This window comes from Taudactylus pleione, unplaced genomic scaffold (assembly GCF_031769625.1).
Source record: "Taudactylus pleione unplaced genomic scaffold, aTauple2 ptg003137l, whole genome shotgun sequence".
Lineage (NCBI taxonomy): Eukaryota > Metazoa > Chordata > Amphibia > Anura > Myobatrachidae > Taudactylus > Taudactylus pleione.
Window position 1 is genome coordinate 4,961,721 of NW_028287496.1, and position 21,627 is coordinate 4,983,347.

Here is a 21,627-nt window from a genome sequence, read left to right on the forward strand (position 1 = left end):
CAGCAGCCAGGGGAGGTAGAGACACAGAACACAGCAGCCAGGGGAGGCAGAGACACGGCACAGAGCTGCCAGGGGAGGCAGAGACACAGAACACAGCAGCCAGGGGAGGCAGAGACCTGGCACAGAGCTGCCAGGGGAGGCAGAGACACTGAACACAGCAGCCAGGGGAGGCAGAGACACAGAACACATCAGCCAGGGGCGGCAGAGACACAGAACACAGCAGCCAGGGGTGGAAGAGACACGGCACACAGCAACCATGGGAGGCAGAGTCAAAGAACACAGCAGCCAGGGTAGGCAGATACACGGCACACAGCAGCCAGGGGAGGCAGAGACATGGCACACAGCAGCCAGGGGAGGCAGACACAGCACGTGGCACACAGCATCCAGGGGAGGCAGAGGCATGGCACACAGCAGCCAGGGGAGGCAGAAACATGGCACACAGCATCCAGGGGAGGCAGAGCCACGGCACACAGCGGCCAGGGGAGGCAGAGCCATGGCACACAGCATCCAGGAGAGGCAGAGACACGGCACACAGAGGCCAGGGGAGGCAGAGACATGGCACACAGTGGCCAGGGGAGGCAGAGACACAGAACACAGCGGCCAGGAGAGGCAGAGACACGGCACAGAGCAGCCAGGGGAGGCAGAGACACGGCACAGATCAGCCAGGGGAGGCAGAGACACAGAACATAGCAGCCAGGGTAGGCAGAGACATGGCACACAGCAGCCAGGGGAGGCAGAGACACGGCACACAGCAGCCAGGGGAGGCAGAGACATGGCACACAGCGGCCAGGGGAGGCAGCGACACGGAACACAGCGGCCAGGGGAGGCAGAGATACAGCACACAGCAGCCATGGGAGGCAGAAACACGGCATACAGCAGCCAGGGTAGTCAGAGGCATGGCACACAGTAGCCAGGGAATGCAGAGATACTGCAGCCAGGGGAGGTAGAAACACAGCAGCCAGGGGAGGCAGAGACACAGCACACAGCAGCCAGGGGAGGCAGAGACACAGCACAAAGCAGCCAGGGGAGGCAGAGACACAGAACAAAGCAGCCATGGGAGGCAGAGACATGGCACACAGCAGCCAGGGGAGGCAGAGACACGGCACACAACAGCCAGGGGAGGAAGAGACACAGCACACAGCAGCCAGGGGAGGCAGAGCCATGGCACACAGCAGCCAGGGGAGGCAGAGACACAGCAGCCAGGGGAGGTAGAGACACAGAATAAAGCAGCCAGGGGAGGCAGAGACACAGAACACAGCAGCCAAGGGAGGCAGAGACACAGCACACAGCAGCCAGGGAAGGCATAGATATGGCACACTGCAGCCAGGGGAGGCAGAGTCATGGCACACAGCAGCAATGGGAGGCAGCGACAGCACACAGCAGCCAGGGGAGGCAGAGATATGGCACACATCAGCTAGGGAATGTAGAGGCTCGGCCCACAGCAGCCAGGGGAGGCAGAGACAATGCACACAGCAGCCAGGGGAGACAGAGACACAGCAGCCAGGGGAGGCAGAGACACGGCACACAGAAGCCAGGGGAGGCAAAGACAAGCCACACAGCAGCCAGGGGAGGCAGAGACACAGAACCCAGCAGCCAGGGGAGGCAGAGACACAGAAGCCAGGGGAGGCAGAGACACAGCAGAAATCAGTCAGGGGAGGCAGAGACACAGCATCCAGGGAATGTAGAGGCACGGCACACAGCAGCCAGGGGAGGCGGAGGCACGGCACACAACATCCAGGGGAAGCTGAGGCAGGGCACACAGCAGCCAGGGGAGGCAGAGACATGGCACACAGCAGCCAGGGGAGGCAGAGACACTGCAGCCAGGGGAGGCAGAGACACAGCACACAGCTGATAGGGGAGGCAGAGACACAGCACACAGCAGCCAGGGGAGGAAGAGACATGGCACACAGCAGCCAGGGGAGGCAGAGGCACAGCACACAGCAGCCAGGGGAGGCAGAGACACGGCACACAGCAGCCATGGGAGGCAGAGACACGGCACACAGCAGCCAGGTGAGGCAGAGACACGGCACACAGCAGCCAGGGGAGGCAGAGACACAGCACACAGCAGCCAGGGGAGGCAGAGACACAGCACACAGCAGCCAGGGGAGGCAGAGACACAGCACACAGCAGCCAGGGGAGGCAGAGACACAGCACACAGCAACCAGGAGAGGCAGAGACATGGCACACAGCAGCCAGGGGTTGCAGAGACACAGCAGCCAGGGGAGGCAGAGGCACGGCACACAGCAGCCAGGGGAGGCAGAGACGCAACACACAGCAGCCAGAGAAGTCAGAGACACAGCACACAGCAGCCAAGTGAGGCAGGAGACAGGGCCACAGCAGCCAGGAGAGGCAGAGACATGGCACACAGCAGCCAGGGGAGGCAGAGACATGGCACACAGCAGCCAGGGGAGGAAGAGACACAGCACACAGCAGCCAGGGGAGGCAGAGCCATGGCCCACAGCAGCCAGGGGAGGCAGAGACACAGAACATAGCAGCCAGGGTAGGCAGAGACATGGCACACAGCAGCCAGGGGAGGCAGAGACACGGCACACAGCAGCCAGGGGAGGCAGAGACATGGCACACAGCGGCCAGGGGAGGCAGCGACACGGAACACAGCGGCCAGGGGAGGCAGAGATACAGCACACAGCAGCCATGGGAGGCAGAAACACGGCATACAGCAGCCAGGGTAGTCAGAGGCATGGCACACAGTAGCCAGGGAATGCAGAGATACTGCAGCCAGGGGAGGTAGAAACACAGCAGCCAGGGGAGGCAGAGACACAGCACACAGCAGCCAGGGGAGGCAGAGACACAGCACAAAGCAGCCAGGGGAGGCAGAGACACAGAACAAAGCAGCCATGGGAGGCAGAGACATGGCACACAGCAGCCAGGGGAGGCAGAGACACGGCACACAACAGCCAGGGGAGGAAGAGACACAGCACACAGCAGCCAGGGGAGGCAGAGCCATGGCACACAGCAGCCAGGGGAGGCAGAGACACAGCAGCCAGGGGAGGTAGAGACACAGAATAAAGCAGCCAGGGGAGGCAGAGACACAGAACACAGCAGCCAAGGGAGGCAGAGACACAGCACACAGCAGCCAGGGAAGGCATAGATATGGCACACTGCAGCCAGGGGAGGCAGAGTCATGGCACACAGCAGCAATGGGAGGCAGCGACAGCACACAGCAGCCAGGGGAGGCAGAGATATGGCACACATCAGCTAGGGAATGTAGAGGCTCGGCCCACAGCAGCCAGGGGAGGCAGAGACAATGCACACAGCAGCCAGGGGAGACAGAGACACAGCAGCCAGGGGAGGCAGAGACACGGCACACAGAAGCCAGGGGAGGCAAAGACAAGCCACACAGCAGCCAGGGGAGGCAGAGACACAGAACCCAGCAGCCAGGGGAGGCAGAGACACAGAAGCCAGGGGAGGCAGAGACACAGCAGAAATCAGTCAGGGGAGGCAGAGACACAGCATCCAGGGAATGTAGAGGCACGGCACACAGCAGCCAGGGGAGGCGGAGGCACGGCACACAACATCCAGGGGAAGCTGAGGCAGGGCACACAGCAGCCAGGGGAGGCAGAGACATGGCACACAGCAGCCAGGGGAGGCAGAGACACTGCAGCCAGGGGAGGCAGAGACACAGCACACAGCTGATAGGGGAGGCAGAGACACAGCACACAGCAGCCAGGGGAGGAAGAGACATGGCACACAGCAGCCAGGGGAGGCAGAGGCACAGCACACAGCAGCCAGGGGAGGCAGAGACACGGCACACAGCAGCCATGGGAGGCAGAGACACGGCACACAGCAGCCAGGTGAGGCAGAGACACGGCACACAGCAGCCAGGGGAGGCAGAGACACAGCACACAGCAGCCAGGGGAGGCAGAGACACAGCACACAGCAGCCAGGGGAGGCAGAGACACAGCACACAGCAGCCAGGGGAGGCAGAGACACAGCACACAGCAACCAGGAGAGGCAGAGACATGGCACACAGCAGCCAGGGGTTGCAGAGACACAGCAGCCAGGGGAGGCAGAGGCACGGCACACAGCAGCCAGGGGAGGCAGAGACGCAACACACAGCAGCCAGAGAAGTCAGAGACACAGCACACAGCAGCCAAGTGAGGCAGGAGACAGGGCCACAGCAGCCAGGAGAGGCAGAGACATGGCACACAGCAGCCAGGGGAGGCAGAGACATGGCACACAGCAGCCAGGGGAGGAAGAGACACAGCACACAGCAGCCAGGGGAGGCAGAGCCATGGCCCACAGCAGCCAGGGGAGGCACAGACACAGCAGCCAGGGGAGGTAGAGACACAGAACACAGCAGCCAGGGGAGGCAGAGACACGGCACAGAGCTGCCAGGGGAGGCAGAGACACTGAACACAGCAGCCAGGGGATGCAGAGACACAGAACACATCAGCCAGGGGCGGCAGAGACACAGAACACAGCAGCCAGGGGTGGAAGAGACACGGCACACAGCAACCATGGGAGGCAGAGTCACAGAACACAGCAGCCAGGGTAGGCAGATACACGGCACACAGCAGCCAGGGGAGGCAGAGACATGGCACACAGCAGCCAGGGGAGGCAGACACAGCACGTGGCACACAGCATCCAGGGGAGGCAGAGGCATGGCACACAGCAGCCAGGGGAGGCAGAGCCACGGCACACAGCGGCCAGGGGAGGCAGAGCCATGGCACACAGCATCCAGGAGAGGCAGAGACACGGCACACAGAGGCCAGGGGAGGCAGAGACATGGCACACAGTGGCCAGGGGAGGCAGAGACACAGAACACAGCGGCCAGGAGTGGCAGAGACACGGCACAGAGCAGCCAGGGGAGGCAGAGACACGGCACAGATCAGCCAGGGGAGGCAGAGACACAGAACATAGCAGCCAGGGTAGGCAGAGGCACGGCACACAGCAGCCAGGGGAGGCAGAGACACGGCACACAGTGGCCAGGGGAGGCAGAGACACAGAACATAGCAGCCAGGGTAGGCAGAGACATGGCACACAGCAGCCAGGGGAGGCAGAGACACGGCACACAGCAGCCAGGGGAGGCAGAGACATGGCACACAGCGGCCAGGGGAGGCAGCGACACGGAACACAGCGGCCAGGGGAGGCAGAGACACAGCACACAGCAGCCATGGGAGGCAGAAACACGGCATACAGCAGCCAGGGGAGTCAGAGGCATGGCACACAGCAGCCAGGGAATGCAGAGATACTGCAGCCAGGGGAGGTAGAAACACAGCAGCCAGGGGAGGCAGAGACACAGCACACAGCAGCCAGGGGAGGCAGAGACACAGCACAAAGCAGCCAGGGGAGGCAGAGACACAGAACAAAGCAGCCATGGGAGGCAGAGACATGGCACACAGCAGCCAGGGGAGGCAGAGACACGGCACACAGCAGCCAGGGGAGGAAGAGACACAGCACACAGCAGCCAGGGGAGGCAGAGCCATGGCACACAGCAGCCAGGGGAGGCAGAGACACAGCAGCCAGGGGAGGTAGAGACACAGAATAAAGCAGCCAGGGGAGGCAGAGACACAGAACACAGCAGCCAAGGGAGGCAGAGACACAGCACACAGCAGCCAGGGAAGGCATAGATATGGCACACTGCAGCCAGGGGAGGCAGAGTCATGGCACACAGCAGCAATGGGAGGCAGCGACAGCACACAGCAGCCAGGGGAGGCAGAGATATGGCACACATCAGCTAGGGAATGCAGAGGCTCGGCCCACAGCAGCCAGGGGAGGCAGAGACAAGGCACACAGCAGCCAGGGGAGGCAGAGACACAGCAGCCAGGGGAGGCAGAGACACGGCACACAGCAGCCAGGGGAGGCAAAGACAAGCCACACAGCAGCCAGGGGAGGCAGAGACACAGAACCCAGCAGCCAGGGGAGGCAGAGACACAGAAGCCAGGGGAGGCAGAGACACAGCAGACAGCAGTCAGGGGAGGCAGAGACACAGCATCCAGGGAATGTAGAGGCATGGCACACAGCAGCCAGGGGAGGCGGAGGCACGGCACACAACATCCAGGGGAAGCTGAGGCACGGCACACAGCATCCAGGGGAGGCAGAGACATGGCACACAGCAGCCAGGGGAGGCAGAGACACTGCAGCCAGGGGAGGCAGAGACACAGCACACAGCTGATAGGGGAGGCAGAGACACAGCACACAGCAGCCAGGGGAGGCAGAGACATGGCACACAGCAGCCAGGGGAGGCAGAGGCACAGCACACAGCAGCCAGAGGAGGCAGAGACATGGCACACAGCAGCCATGGGAGGCAGAGACACGGCACACAGCAGCCAGGGGAGGCAGAGTCACAGCACACAGCAGCCAGCGGATTCAGAGACACGGCACAGAGTAGCCAGGGGAGGCAGAGGCACAGAGCACAGCAGCCAAGGGAGGTAGAGACACAGAACACAGCAGCCAGGGGAGGCAGAGACACAGAACACAGCAGCCAGGGGTGGAAGAGACACGGCACACAGCAACCATGGGAGGCAGAGTCACAGAACACAGCAGCCAGGGTAGGCAGGTACACAGCACACAGCAGCAAGGGGAGGCAGAGACATGGCACACAGCAGCCAGGGGAGGCAGAGACACAGCACACGGCACACAGCATCCAGGGGAGACAGAGGCACGGCACACAGCAGCCAGGGGAGGCAGAGACATGGCACACAGCAGCCAGGGGAGGCAGAGACACGGCACAGAGCGGCCAGGGGAGGCAGAGACACAGAACACAGCAGCCAGGGGAGGCAGAGGCACAGCACACAGCAGCCAGGGGAGGCAGAGACATGGCACACAGCAGCCAGGGGAGGCAGAGCTTTTAGTATTTAAAGAAAAGAAGCCACCATCCCAACACCATTGAATGATTACCATTCGATGGCAGCAAACATCGGAATGCTGTCATCGAATGGTAAAAACACTAACATCGGAAGCAAACATCAATGGTCGGCAAACATCGACCATCAAAGTCCATCCCTAGCTCTTCCAGTCAGCTCTCTGCCTGTAAGCACTGTAGCTCCGTCGCTATTGCAGGTGGCCTCCGGGGGCACAGACAAGGCCGTCTCCTCTATAATAAACACATTTGGCTCACAGGGGGGTTTCTGCTTGCGCTAGCGGGCTGTACTTCACCTCACAACACCGCAGTTATTTTCTTCCACGCTGCAGTCAGCGCTGCTGCTCCAACGGCATGGTCACTCTCCTCCCAACTGCTGACAGTGCCGCAGGGAGAAGGACCGGAGCTAGCAGAGAAGGGAGAGAAGCCTCATGGCAGGCGAGAATTCCTCCGCGCAGACATGCAATATCCCGCCCACTCCTGTAACTACCAATAGTTACAGCTAGATTACAGAGGGAGGGGTCCAGTCCAGGAAACATATTCCCCTCTCTCTGCCTCGCAGCCCAGCCCGCCCTTGTCAGCCACTTAATTGGCGGCAAGGGATTGGCTGTAGCGGAGCGCGTCCCCGGGGACCCACTCATTTGTAAATAGTGAGTCCCCGGTCCTCAAAAGTGGGTTTATTATTTCTATTTTGCCTATTGCCTTCCTATCAGCGGATCAGTTATGGTGAAGAGTTCCCAGCAATGGTTACATATAGTGTTATGGTGCATACACACGGTCAGATTTTTCTTCAGATCTGAACGATAACGATTTAAAAAATCATTCAATCGTTCATATCTGAAGGAAAATCTGACATATCTGACATGCCTGAACGATGAACGATGCGCGTTACCGATGGTCAGATAACGATATCTGACATCTGATGTGTTTGCAGTCAGATTTGGATGATTCCATTCATTTTACTGCAGTCAAAAATCGTTCATAGTTCAAATCGTTCAGATAGTTCATCTGACAAATCTGACTGTGCGTATGCTCCATTAGATAGCAGCATGGCCACCTCCAGTCGGGAAAGGATCCATTTTTTATATACTGTAGAATATCAGGTGAGTCTGATTCCATGTCATTAGAAGGAATACAATGGGAGACATACATTGAGGATACACATGGCCATAGAGAGCAATGGCGGGTCCAGGTGATGGGGGAGGTGTGGCCTATTGTGGGGACGGAGGTGTGGCCTATTGTGGGGACAGAGGCCTATTGAGGTCAAGTCTGCTCATATATTAAATCTATCGCGCAGACAAGGGGACAATTCTTATCCCTGACAGCTTAAGACAAGTTCGGGCCAAGGTGATTAGTATCCATCCACCCCTCTCAGCGAGGATACACATACGTTTTCCTGACATTAACCTTTTGGTGTCTGGATCTTCTTTGCAGGAGCCGTGGTCTTTGGCCCATGTAACCACGGCAAGGCCATCACGTATTACGCAGAGAGCATCATAGACCCCAACAGCTTCATCAGCTACCCGTGCACTGACTGGAAAAGCTACAAAGCGGTGAGTCTCTGGCCCAAATGTAATAAAGTGCAAGATTTGCAAAGTATCACAATTTTGCAGATTCAGGACTAAGATTTATGCAAAACCAGATTGGTACAGAAAGGCCAATGTAACAAGATGGAGTTCACAAAAAAATGTGCTTTGATAAATTATTGCATGATCAATGTAATAATGTGGTATCAGTCAGAAGTACTGTATTAAGCCAGGAATGAAGGTTTTTTTTTTAGAAAATGATTGCAATAAAATTTAAATATCTATTAGCAAAGACCTCTGTCTTGCAATTGAAATATACTGTAGTAGAAATGTTATATTTTCATATGTTGCAAAAATGTATCGGATTTTCTTGCTCCTCTTTCATAAGACGACAGCAGGAGAAGGGGTTCTGAGAGCCAACTCATCTGTGAGAAAGTCTGCCATGGTTGAAAAGGCCTTCAATGTATGAGAAGGCCCCCCATGGTTGAGAAGGTCTCCCATGTATGAGAAGACAGCCCATGTGTGCTAAGTCCTCCCATGTACAGTATGAGAGCCTCCCATGTGTGATTTTCTTGCTCCTCTTTCATATGACAACAGAGGAGAAGACCTCACATGTCTGACAAGACCTCCCATGTAGATCTTCCATGTATGAGAAGACTGCCCATGTATGAGAAGGCCTCCCATGGTTGAGAAGGCATCTCAAGTATGAGACAGCCTCTCATGTATGAGAAGACCTCCCATGTATGAGACCACCCATGTATGAGAAAACCTCACATGTATGAGAAGACTGCCCATGTATGAGAAGGCCTCCCATGTACAGTATCAGAAGGCCTCCGATGTGCAGTATGAGAAGACCTCCCAAGTATGAGACAGCCTCCTATGTATGAGAAAACCTCACATGTATGAGAAGACTGCCCATGTATGAGAAGGCCTCCCATGTACAGTATCAGAATGCCTCCCATGTATGAGAAGACCTGCCATGTATGAGAAGATCTCCCATGTATGACAAGATCTCCCATGTATGAGATCTCCCATGTATGAGCAGACCACCCATGTATGCAAAGACCTCTGATGTATGATTTTGAGAAGGCCTCTCTTGTATGATTTTCTTTCTTATCTTTCATAAGACAACGGTAGGAGATGGAGATCTGAGAGCCCACTCATGTATGAGAAGGACTCCCATGTATGAGAAGACCTCCAATGTATGAGAAGATATCCCATGTATGAGAAGGCCTCCCATGTATGAGAAGGCCTCCAATGTATGAGAAGACCGCCCATGTATGCAAAGGCATCCCATGTACAGTATGAGAAGGCCTCCCATGCATGATTTTCTTGCTCCTCTTTCATAAGACGACAGTAGGAGAGACCTGAGAGCCCACATATGAGAATGTATCCCATGTATGATAAGGCCTCCCATGTTTAAAAAAGGCCTCCCATGTATGAGAAGACCTCCAATGTATGAGAAGACCTCCCATGTATGAGAAAGACCTCCCTTGTATGATTCTCTTGCTCCTTTTTCATAAGATGACAGGAGGAGAGGGAGATCTGAGAGCCCACTCATGTATGAGAAGGCCTCCCATGGTTGACAAGGCCTCCCATGTATGAGAAGACCTCCCATGACTGAGAAGGCCTCCCATGGTTAGAAAGGCCTCCCATGTATAAGAAGACTTCCCATGTATGAGAAGGCCTCCCATGTATGAGAAAGCCTCCCATGTACAGTATAAGAAGGCTTCTCATGTATGAGCAGACTTCCCATGTAAGAGAAGGCATCCCATGTATTAGTAGGCCTTTCATGTATGAGAAGGCCTCCCATGTATGAGAAGGCCTCCCATATACAGTATGAAAAAGCCTCCCATATACAGTATGAGAAGGCTTCCCATATACAATATGAGAAGACCTCCCATGTATGAGAAGGCCTCCCATGTACAGTATGAGTAGACCTCCCATATAGAGTATGAGAAGACCTCTCATATACAGTATGAGAAGACCTCCCATGTACAGTATGAGAGGACCTCCCATGTATGAAAAGTCCTCTCATCTATGCAAAGGCAACAGTGATTAACACCTTGGAAAGATGCCATTAGGTACCAGATCTTATCCCACAATGCTTTGCTTTGCATTCCTGAACTTGGTTTATTCCACAATAAAGCAGCCCCATAGAAAACTTTTTTCTACTGAAATGTGGAGACTGCAGCAGATATAACAACCTGTAATGAATACTGGGCTGATCCCTTGTGCTGACACATGTCTGATCTGTATTGCGGTCCCCCAGGGGCAGAACTATGGGAGACAATGGAGGCGCCTGCCGCCGGGCTCCAGCTCTGAAGGGGCACCTCCTCCATTGTCCACAATGTATTCACCAATACTTAGGGCTGTAACTATGTACCCAGAGTGTACCGCCACGGTCACCCAATACATGGCACCCCTTCCCGGCACCTGAGAAGCCACCATACACTAGTGGAGAGCTCCATGTCAGGCCATTACCTGCTGCCTACATCTATCTATAGCCTGTCTGCATGCGAATTGCTACATTACAGTGTCAGCAGCTGTGACGGGAATCGGGGAGGCACAAAATTATAAGTTGCCTCAGGGCGCCTGGGATGAACTTATGCCACTGCGGTCCCCCTAGATACTTACATAGAAAACGTTGGATTAATGCACATACTCCGCTTCCTCCCAGGACATGGACAATGCAACAGATTCCAGGGTGCTGGTCTACAAATTTGTAATAAGCAAACATGATAACCATTGCATCTCTAATGATAACCATTGTATCTCTAATGATCACCATTGCATCTCTAATGATCACTGTGAGGACATGAGATATGTGTTACAAATGTACTGGCAGCATCTCAGTCATTGCAGAGATCAATTTACTTTTTAGTCCTTTTGTGTTCCCCTTCCCGTCTCCTAGTGTATGTGTGATCATTCTCAGGACACACATTTCCATTAGCATGTATATTATGTACTGTAATAATAAGTAATTGTAATGTTTAATACTGGATAAGCCTTGATGTTAGCCTGGTCCATATGTCTGTGTTATTCGTAACCACTAGAGCAAGGTGACACCTCCCAGAACAAAAGACCCTCTAAGTTAATTCCCACCTCCCCAGGGGACGCTCAGGATTTACTCCTCCTTCCATTTGCCTGTTTTGTGTCTCACGTGAATCTGGTAGCCCGAACGGAACCATCCCAGTAGGTATTCGTCAGGGAAGTGATACCCGGAGGAGGTAGGAGAAAGTGACAGCATAAGGGACCCGCACCAATCAGGAGATGGTGCAACCCCCCCTGGGTGGTCACAATATCGTGGGAAATTGGAAGATTTCAAAACAGGTCACAGAAGGCAACTCGACATGTTAGTCACTGACTTTGGCTAAGAGGCCTCGCTCTGCTAAGGTGCTAGTGGAACGCATCACCAGTTCTGTGGATTTATACTTTGGAAATTCTGCAAGGACCTATACGCTATTCATTGCTGTGTATTCTGTGATTAGCTTCTACTGTATGGGATCCTGGAAACAATTGTTTGGACCCAGGGACTATCAGTGCTGTGTGATCAGTGATAGTTTCTACTGTGAGGAATGAGGGTCTCTAGCTATTTCGTGGAATTGTTCTGGGACGTTATACTCTACTGGAACTGCCTCTGTCTGGACTGCTACCTGTTTATTGCCTGTTCACTGTATTTACTGCTTGTCCTGACATATTATCTGTTGCTGTGGAAAAGTAAACCATCACGTTGGTTTCATCTGCTCGGTGTCTGGGTGATTGAGAGAACCCCGTATCCTCACATTTGGCGGCAGCGTCAGTGGGAACATTCAGACATCAATCAAGGAGCAGTGAAAGCATGAAGTCACTCACAATAGAGAAGAGAGGATCAGGCCATATGTAAGGAATTTGCAGTAAAGTGGTCCCTGCAACTGAGTGGTCGCCAGTCCTGTAAAAGGTAAAATGGTGCTAAGGAAAGAAAGTCAGTGCCTCAAGTCTCCCATGGCAGTGAAGCTCATGGATGGAGGTAAGTCGGTATGTCGGCAGGCTAGGAAGCCGGATATTTTATTTATTATAAGGATGCAGTACATATGGGCATACTGGAATGATGCTCGGAGGATGATTAGCGGGTGGAGAGTATCCAGCTTAACAGACAAATTGTGTTATCTGGGAGATGCTTTCATGCACTGCAGAAGTGAAGCAGTCACATGGAAGATGCTGGATGAACCAGAGTTTGAAGAATTCACAGAGGAAGTGAAGGCTACAATGGCCCAAATGATACAAGGAAGCCACTGTACAAAGACAGAAGGGCAGGTCCAGGATAAGTTGTCCTCCTGGACAGACCCAGAGGAAAGATCTGAAATAGGACTACTGCAACCCGGCCAGACAACCGAGGGGGTTGCCCCAAAATTATCTGTTACCAGTGGAGCGGGGTCATTGTCAGGGGGGCCCCTAAGCCCTCTGGAAGAACTGTGCATAGAGGAGTTGATAGCAGAATGCCAGCTGCGTGGCATCCCTGGCCAATTTGGCACGTGCAGGGAAATCCTTCAGTATATACTCCAGGACCAGGCGGACCCCACCAAAGCGTTCACTGATTATCGGACATTTATACTCGATCACAGCCCACCGATGAGTGTGGGGGAACAGCTGGAGTGTCTGGAGTCGTGCTTTGTTGTGGCAGAGGAAGAGGCCTCAGATCGTGGTCTCCTGGATACCCCAGGCTGGCGGGACCAGTGTTGCAGGGTGGATGCAGAAAGGCACCGCCTGCAACAGCTTCTCCCACTCCCAAAGGACACAGCTGCCCAGTGTACTATACTGGGAGAGGCTAGCGCACAAGTGAAGGAAGCAGTGCCCATAATACAGGCACCCCAGGAGGAGTCGCACTACACCTTCCCTTTTGCTGAGGTGGAAGATGGAGACCTATTAACCAGCTGCCAGGGGATCTATGAGGATGGTGTCCGAGAGGAGATCATCAAGGTTGGGGGAGTACCGTCTCACTTCCCGACCACAAGCATACCAGTCGCAGATGGCATCGTGGTCCAGGCTGTTCAGCATACTCAGCTGGGAGAGGCCCATCATGATGAACTGGCAATGGCAGACTCTTTTATTTCATCGGGGGAGGCTGAGGAGAAAATGCCCTGTGTATATCCTGCTATCCTAACTCCCCCTGAAGGATATGAAGGATTGTACCCGTTCCCCTATTTGGAAACTGAGGAATTGCAGGCAAAATGTTGGTACGTACCCTGTGATTTAAACGGAACATGGGTAGCAAAGACTGTTAACCTAACATCAGATCATAAATCAGAAGAGGATTTGTTATCACCCTGTAATAACTCGGACAGTGGTGTGGACTGTAACTATGTGCCAGGGGATATGCCTGCCTTTGGTAAGATTCCAGCAAGTACAGGCCAGGTGGATGTCAGGAGACAGCGCTTGCAACCCCTTCTCCCACCCCAGGGAGAAGGCACTGCACAACCCAGCCCCCTGCATCTCACAGAACACAAGACATTCACGGAGATAAGTTTGGAGTGTTCAGCGGTTAAAACCCTAAGTGGTACCCAACCAGTTATCCAGCTGACTGGGCTAGTAGAGGGAGTTACCAAGGAGGAGGATTCCCAGAAGAAGTTCCAGGTGAGACACTGGCTTTTGAGGGGGGAGGGCCGGGACAAGACCAGCCTGTCCTGGTGGTTCCCCTGCAGCCACTAACTGCATTGTTCCATATAGAAGGTTCATCCTGGGGCCCGAGCCGTGAGGAGCCCACATGTTGCACTGAAAGTTGTCAGCCCCCCAGTTGGTGTTTGGGGGAGGAAGGAATTGTCACTGCCACAGAAGTGCCATGTACAGAGCCCCAATATTTGCCTGCCCATGGGCAGACGTTACTTGTACAAAGTGGTGAGGGGGAAGGTACCCACTGCCCCTGTGTTCCAGAAGTGAGTGTATTAGGATGCCCGACTGGTATGTTTTGGGGAAAGGGGTGTGATAATGTGAAGGGGGAACATCGAACATCTGACTTGAGGCAATTGCTAAATCCTCTGGTGGTAAAAGGGGACATGTTATATTGTAATTTTGTACTTGTGGATGGTCTAACTAGACTGCTTCTCACAGCCTGGGTCTTATGTTACATTACTCAGTGGGACGCTGGTGGCACACTCACACACAAGATGCTTTATCCTGCACCCCACCTCGCCCAGTCTGTAGTGGTTCTGGATCCCCCCAGGGAACAAGGCCTAAAAAGTGGGAGAGGAATGTGAGGACATGAGATATGTGTTACAAATGTACTGGCAGCATCTCAGTCATTGCAGAGATCAATTTACTTTTTAGTCCTTTTGTGTTCCCCTTCCCGTCTCCTAGTGTATGTGTGATCATTATCAGGACACACATTTCCATTAGCATGTCTATTATGTACTGTAATATAATAATGTAAGTAATTGTAATGTTTAATACTGGATAAGCCTTGATGTTAGCCTGGTCCATATGTCTGTGTTATTCGTAACCACTAGAGCAAGGTGACACCTCCCAGAACAAAAGACCCTCTAAGTTAATTCCCACCTCCCCAGGGGACGCTCAGGATTTACTCCTCCTTCCATTTGCCTGTTTTGTGTCTCACGTGAATCTGGTAGACTGAACGGAACCATCCCAGTAAGTGTTCGTCAGGGAAGTGATATCCGGAGGAGATAGGAGAAAGTGACAGCATAAGGGACCCGCACCAATCAGGAGACGGTGCAACCCCCCTGGGTGGTCACAATATCGTGGGAAATTGGAAGATTTCAAAACAGGTCACAGAAGGCAACTCGACATGTTAGTCGCTGACTTTGGATAAGAGGCCTCGCTCTGCTAAGGTGCTAGTGGAACGCATCACCAGTTCTGTGGATTTATACTTTGGAAATTCTGCAAGGACCTATACGCTATTCATTGCTGTGTATTCTGTGATTAGCTTCTACTGTATGGGATCCTGGAAACAATTGTTTGGACCCAGGGACTATCAGCGCTGTGTGATCAGTGATAGTTTCTACTGTGAGGACTGAGGGTCTCTAGCTATTTCGTGGAATTGTTCAGGGACGTTATACTCTACTGGGACTGCCTCTGTCTGGACTGCTACCTGTTTATTGCCTGTTCACTGTATTTACTGCTTGTCCTGACATATTATCTGTTACTGTGTGCTGTGGAAAAATAAACCATCACGTTGGTTTCATCTGCTCGGTGTCTGGGTGATTGAGAGAACCCCGTATCCCCACAATCACCATTGTATCTCTAATGATAACCATTGCATCTCTAATGATCACCATTGCATCTCTAATGATCACCATTGTATCTCTAAAGATCACCATTGTATCTCTAATGATAACCATTGCATCTCTAACGATAACCATTGCATCTCTAATGATAACCACTGCATCTCTAATGATCACCATTGCATCTCTAACGATACCCATTGTATCTCTAATGATCACCATTGTATCTCTAATGATCACCATTGCATCTCTAACGATAACCATTGCATCTCTAATGATCACCATTGTATCTCTAATGATCACCATTGCATCTCTAATGATCACCATTGTATCTCTAATGATACCCATTGCATCTCTAACGATCACCATTGTATCTCTAACGATCACCATTGTATCTCTAATGATAACCATTGCATCTCTAACGATAACCATTGTAACTCTAACGATAACCATTGCATCTCTAACGATAACCATTGCGTCTCTAACGATAACCATTGCGTCTCTAATGATCACCATTGCATCTCTAATGGTCATCTTTGCATCTCTAATGATCACCATTGTATCTCTAATGATCACCATTGCATCTCTAATGATAACCATTGCATCTCTAATGATCACCATTGTATCTCTAATGATCACTATTGCATCTCTAATGATCACCATTAATTATCTAATGATCACCATTGTATCTCTAATGATCACCATTGCGTCTCTAATGATCACCATTGTATCTCTAATGATCACAAATGTATCTCTAATGATCACCATTGTATCTGTAATGATAACCATTGTATCTCTAATGATAACCATTGTATCTCTAATGATAACCATTGTGTCTCTAATGATCACCATTGTCTCTCTATTGATAACCATTGTATCTCTAATGATCACCATTGCATCTCTAAGGATCACAATTGCATCTCTAAACTTTGCATTCCACAGTGGTTTTCGCATTGCAGTTTTACGCAAAATCTTTTTTTTATATTCCAGCAATAATAATTTTTTTCCGGATTGCAAAGACCCGCGATAATAGTCTGATTGTTTTGCAAAATATGCAGAAATTATACATTGGCCCATTAGTGCATAGTGACAATTATTAGTGTATAGTGACAATTATTAGTGCATAGTGACAATTATTTGTGTATCGTGACAATTATTAGTATATAGTGACAATTATTAGTGCATAGTGACAATTATTAGTATATAGTGACAGTTATTAGTGCATAGTGACAACTATTAGTATATAGTGACAATTAGTGTATAGTGACAATTATTAGTGCATAGAGACAATTATTTTTATATAGTGACAATTGTTAGTATATAGTGACAACTATTAGTATATAGTGACCATTAGTGTATAGTGACAATTATTAGTATATAGTGACAATTAGTGCATAGTGACAATTATTAGTATGTAGTGGCAATTAGTGTATAGTGACAATTATTAGTATATAGTGACAATTAGTGCATAGTGACAATTATTAGTATATAGTGGCAATTAGTGTATAGTGACAATTATTAGTATATAGTGACAATTAGTGCATAGTGACAATTATTAGTATATAGTGGCAATTAGTGTATAGTGACAATTATTAGTGCATAGTGACAATTATTAGTATATAGTGACAAGTATTAGTGCATAGTGACAATTATTAGTATATAGTGACAATTATTAGTGCATAGTGACAACTATTAGTATAAAGTGACAATTAGTGTATAGTGACAATTATCAGTATATACTATTGACAATTAGAGTATAGTGACAATTATTAGTATATAGTGACAATTAGTGCATAGTGATAATTATTAGTATATAGTGGCAATTAGTGCATAGTGACAATTATTAGTGCATAGTGACAATTATTAGTATATAGTGACAAGTATTAGTGCATAGTGACAATTATTAGTATATAGTGACAATTATTAGTGCATAGTGACAACTATTAGTATATAGTGACAATTAGTGTATAGTGACAATTATTAGTGCATAGTGACAATTATTAGTATATAGTGATTATGCCAGATATAACAGATCACCTGTATATAAAGTCCGCTAGTTTTTACCTGTATACTGTCACAGAACTCATTCATATAATATACAGTATAGATTACTTCCTCCTCTCCATAACATACAGAATTTTTAAAATATTGTGTTTCATGTATTTACCTGTACACTATAGATTGTAAGCTCTTTAGGGCAGTGACTTCTCACATGGACTAAGCTCTATGACAATCTATAAAAGACAACATACATAGATAAAATAAAAATGCTCCTTTCATTTTTTCTGTCATTTACAGGGCGTCTGCCACTACTGCCCAAGTGACGAATGTGCCAAGATGGGTCACTACGCTGATACCTACAGCGGTGTTACCAGTTCCAGCCAAGTCTTTTACCTCATCACCTCGTAATCATTGGTAAATGAAAACCGTCAGTACTGGGAAGGGGAGATAAGACAGGGATGTTCCCTTCTCTTTATTAGGTAATAGAAGAGAAGTGACCTCTGTGACAACGAGACTAAGAGAGATATTACACATGTGTCTCCCAGCCCAGGCAGAGAATAATGAGCGAGAACCACACAGAGGGTGCGATACATCCCGTCACTGACCAATAAGAGCCGTCCTGTGCTGTGTGAGGATGTCCCGGTCCTATTGCACATGCACGTCCATAGGCCAGCACATGTGAGAGCCATGGGGGAGGCCGGGAGGTATCTTATTACTGTAGATCTCTCCTGGGGAATTCTGCAAAAAGGATCCTGTAGGCTCCTATTACACAATGCTATCTATAGATGGACTTCCCATAGGCTCCTATTACACAATGCTATTTATAGATGGTGTTCCCGTAGGTCCCTATTACACAATGCTATCTATATATGGCATTCCCATAGGCTCCTATTACACAATGCTATCTATAGATGGCGTTCCCATAGGCTCCTATTACACAATGCTTTCTATAGATGGTGATCCCATAGGCTCCTATTACACAATACTATCTATAGATGGCGTTCCCGTAGGTTCCTATTACACAATGCTATCTATATATGGCGTTCCCATAGGCTCCTATTACACAATGCTATCTATAGATGGCGTTCCGATAGGCTCCTATTAGACATTGCTATCTATAGATGGCGTTCCCATAGGCTCCTATTACACAATGCTGTCTATAGATGGCACCCCCATAGGCTCCTATTACATAATGCTATCTATAGATGGTGTTCCCATAGGCTCCTATTACACAAAGCTATCTGTAGATGGTGTTCCCATAGGTTCCTATTACACAATGCTATCTATAGATAGTGTTCCCGTAGGTTCCTATTACACAATGCTATCTATAGATGGCGTTCCCATAGGCTCCTATTACACAATGCTATCTATAGATGGTGTTCCCGTAGGTTCCTATTACACAATGCTATCTATAGATGGCGTTCCCATAGGATCCTATTACACAATGCTATCTATAGATGGCATTCCCATAGGCTCCTATTAGGCATTGCTATCTATAGATGGTGTTCCCATAGGTTCTTATTACACAATGCTATCTTTAGATGGTGTTCCCGTAGGTTCCTATTACACAATGCTATCTATAGATGCGTTCCCATAGGCTCCTATTAGGCATTGCTATCAATAGATGGCGTTCCCATAGGCTTCTATTAGGCATTGCTATCTATAGATGGCATTCCCATAGGCTCCTATTACACGATGCTATCTATATATGGCGTTCCCATATGCTCCTATTACACAATGCTATCTATAGATGGCATTCCCATAGGCTCCTATTAGGCATTGCTATCTATAGATGGCGTTACCATAAGCTCCTATTAGGCATTGCTATCTATAGATGGCGTTCCCATAGGATCCTATTAGGCATTGCTATCTATAGATGTCCTTCCCTTAGGCTCCTATTACACAATAATATCTATAGATGGTGTTCCCGTAGGCTCCTATTACACAATGCTATCTATAGATGGCATTCCCATAGGCTCCTATTAGGCATTACTATCTATAGATGGCGTTCCCATAGGCTCCTATTAGACATTGCTAATTATAGATGGTGTTCCCATAGGCTCCTATTACACAATGCTATCTATATATGGCGTTCCCATAGGCTCCTATTACACAATGCTATCTATAGATGGCGTTCCTGTAGGTTCCTATTACACAATGCTATCTATAGATGGCATTCCCATAGGCTCCTATTAGGCATTACTATCTATAGATGGCGTTCCCATAGGCTCCTATTAGGCATTACTATCTATAGATGGCATTCCCATAGGCTCCTATTAGGCATTGCTATCTATAGATGACATTCCCATAGGCTCCTATTAGACATTGCTATCTATAGATGGTGTTCCCATAGGCTCCTATTACACAATGCTATCTATATATGGCGTTCCCATAGGCTCCTATTACACAATGCTATCTATAGATGGCGTTACTGTCGGTTCCTATTACACAATGCTGTCTATAGATGGCATCCCCATAGGCTCCTATTACACAATGCTATCTATAGATGGTGTTCCCATAGGCTCCTATTACACAAAGCTATCTGTAGATGGTGTTCCCGTAGGTTCCTATTACACAATGCTATCTATAGATAGTGTTCCCGTAGGTTCCTATTACACAATGCTATCTATAGATGGCGTTCCCATAGGCTCCTATTACACAATGCTATCTATAGATGGTGTTCCCGTAGGTTCCTATTACACAATGCTATCTATAGATGGCGTTCCCATAGGCTCCTATTACACAATGCTATCTATAGATGGCATTCCCATAGGCTCCTATTAGGCATTGCTATCTATAGATGGCGTTCCCATAGGTTCTTATTACACAATGCTATCTATAGATGGTGTTCCCGTAGGTTCCTATTACACAATGCTATCTATAGATGCGTTCCCATAGGCTCCTATTAGGCATTGCTATCTATAGATGGCGTTCCCATAGGCTTCTATTAGGCATTGCTATCTATAGATGGCATTCCCATAGGCTCCTATTACACAATGCTATCTATATATGGCGTTCCCATAGGCTCCTATTACACAATGCTATCTATAGATGGCATTCCCATAGGCTCCTATTAGGCATTGCTATCTATAGATGGCGTTACCATAAAATCCTATTAGGCATTGCTATCTATAGATGGCGTTCCCATAGGCTCCTATTAGACATTGCTATCTATAGATGGTGTTCCCATAGGCTCCTATTACACAATGGTATCTATATATGGCGTTCCCATAGGCTCCTATTACACAATGCTATCTATAGATGGCGTTCCTGTAGGTTCCTATTACACAATGCTATCTATAGATGGCATTCCCATAGGCTCCTATTAGGCATAACTATCTATAGATGGCGTTCCCATAGGCTCCTATTAGGCATTACTATCTATAGATGGCATTCCCATAGGCTCCTATTAGGCATTGCTATCTATAGATGACGTTCCCATAGGCTCCTATTAGACATTGCTATCTATAGATGGTGTTCCCATAGGCTCCTATTACACAATGCTATCTATATATGGCGTTCCCATAGGCTCCTATTACACAATGCTATCTATAGATGGCGTTCCTGTAGGTTCCTATTACACAATGCTATCTATATTTGACATTCCCATAGGCTCCTATTACACAATGCTATCTATAGATGGCGTACCCATAGGCTCCTATTAGACATTGCTATCTATAGAAGGCGTTCCCATAGGCTCCTATTACACAATGCTATCTATAGATGGCGTTCCCATAGGCTCCTATTACACAAAGCTATCTGTAGATGGTGTTCCCGTAGGTTCCTATTACACAATGCTATCTAAATATAGTGTTCCCGTAGGTTCCTATTACACAATGCTATCTATAGATGGCATTCCCATAGGCTCCTATTACACAATGCTATCTATAGATGTTGTTCCCGTAGGTTCCTATTACACAATGCTATCTATAGATGGCATTTCCATAGGCTCCTATTACACAATGCTATGTATAGATGGCATTCCCATAGGCTCCTATTAGGCATTGCTATCTATAGATGGCGTTCCCATAGGTTCTTATTACACAATGCTATCTATAGATGG

The 21,627-nt window shown here is 49.5% G+C and overlaps 1 protein-coding gene across 1 annotated transcript in view; it reads left to right on the top strand.

Moving 5' to 3' along the window:
• The window catches only part of LOC148430842 (pancreatic triacylglycerol lipase-like), a 309,192-nt gene that overhangs the window by 148,674 nt on the left and 138,891 nt on the right, over positions 1–21,627 (top strand). Inside the window, exons 11-12 of the mRNA XM_088466434.1 lie at positions 8,258–8,376; positions 17,862–17,978. Of these exons, the coding sequence (XP_088322560.1) occupies positions 8,258–8,376; positions 17,862–17,972 (230 nt within the window). The 3' untranslated portion in view covers positions 17,973–17,978. The remainder of the gene's footprint in view (positions 1–8,257; positions 8,377–17,861; positions 17,979–21,627) is intronic.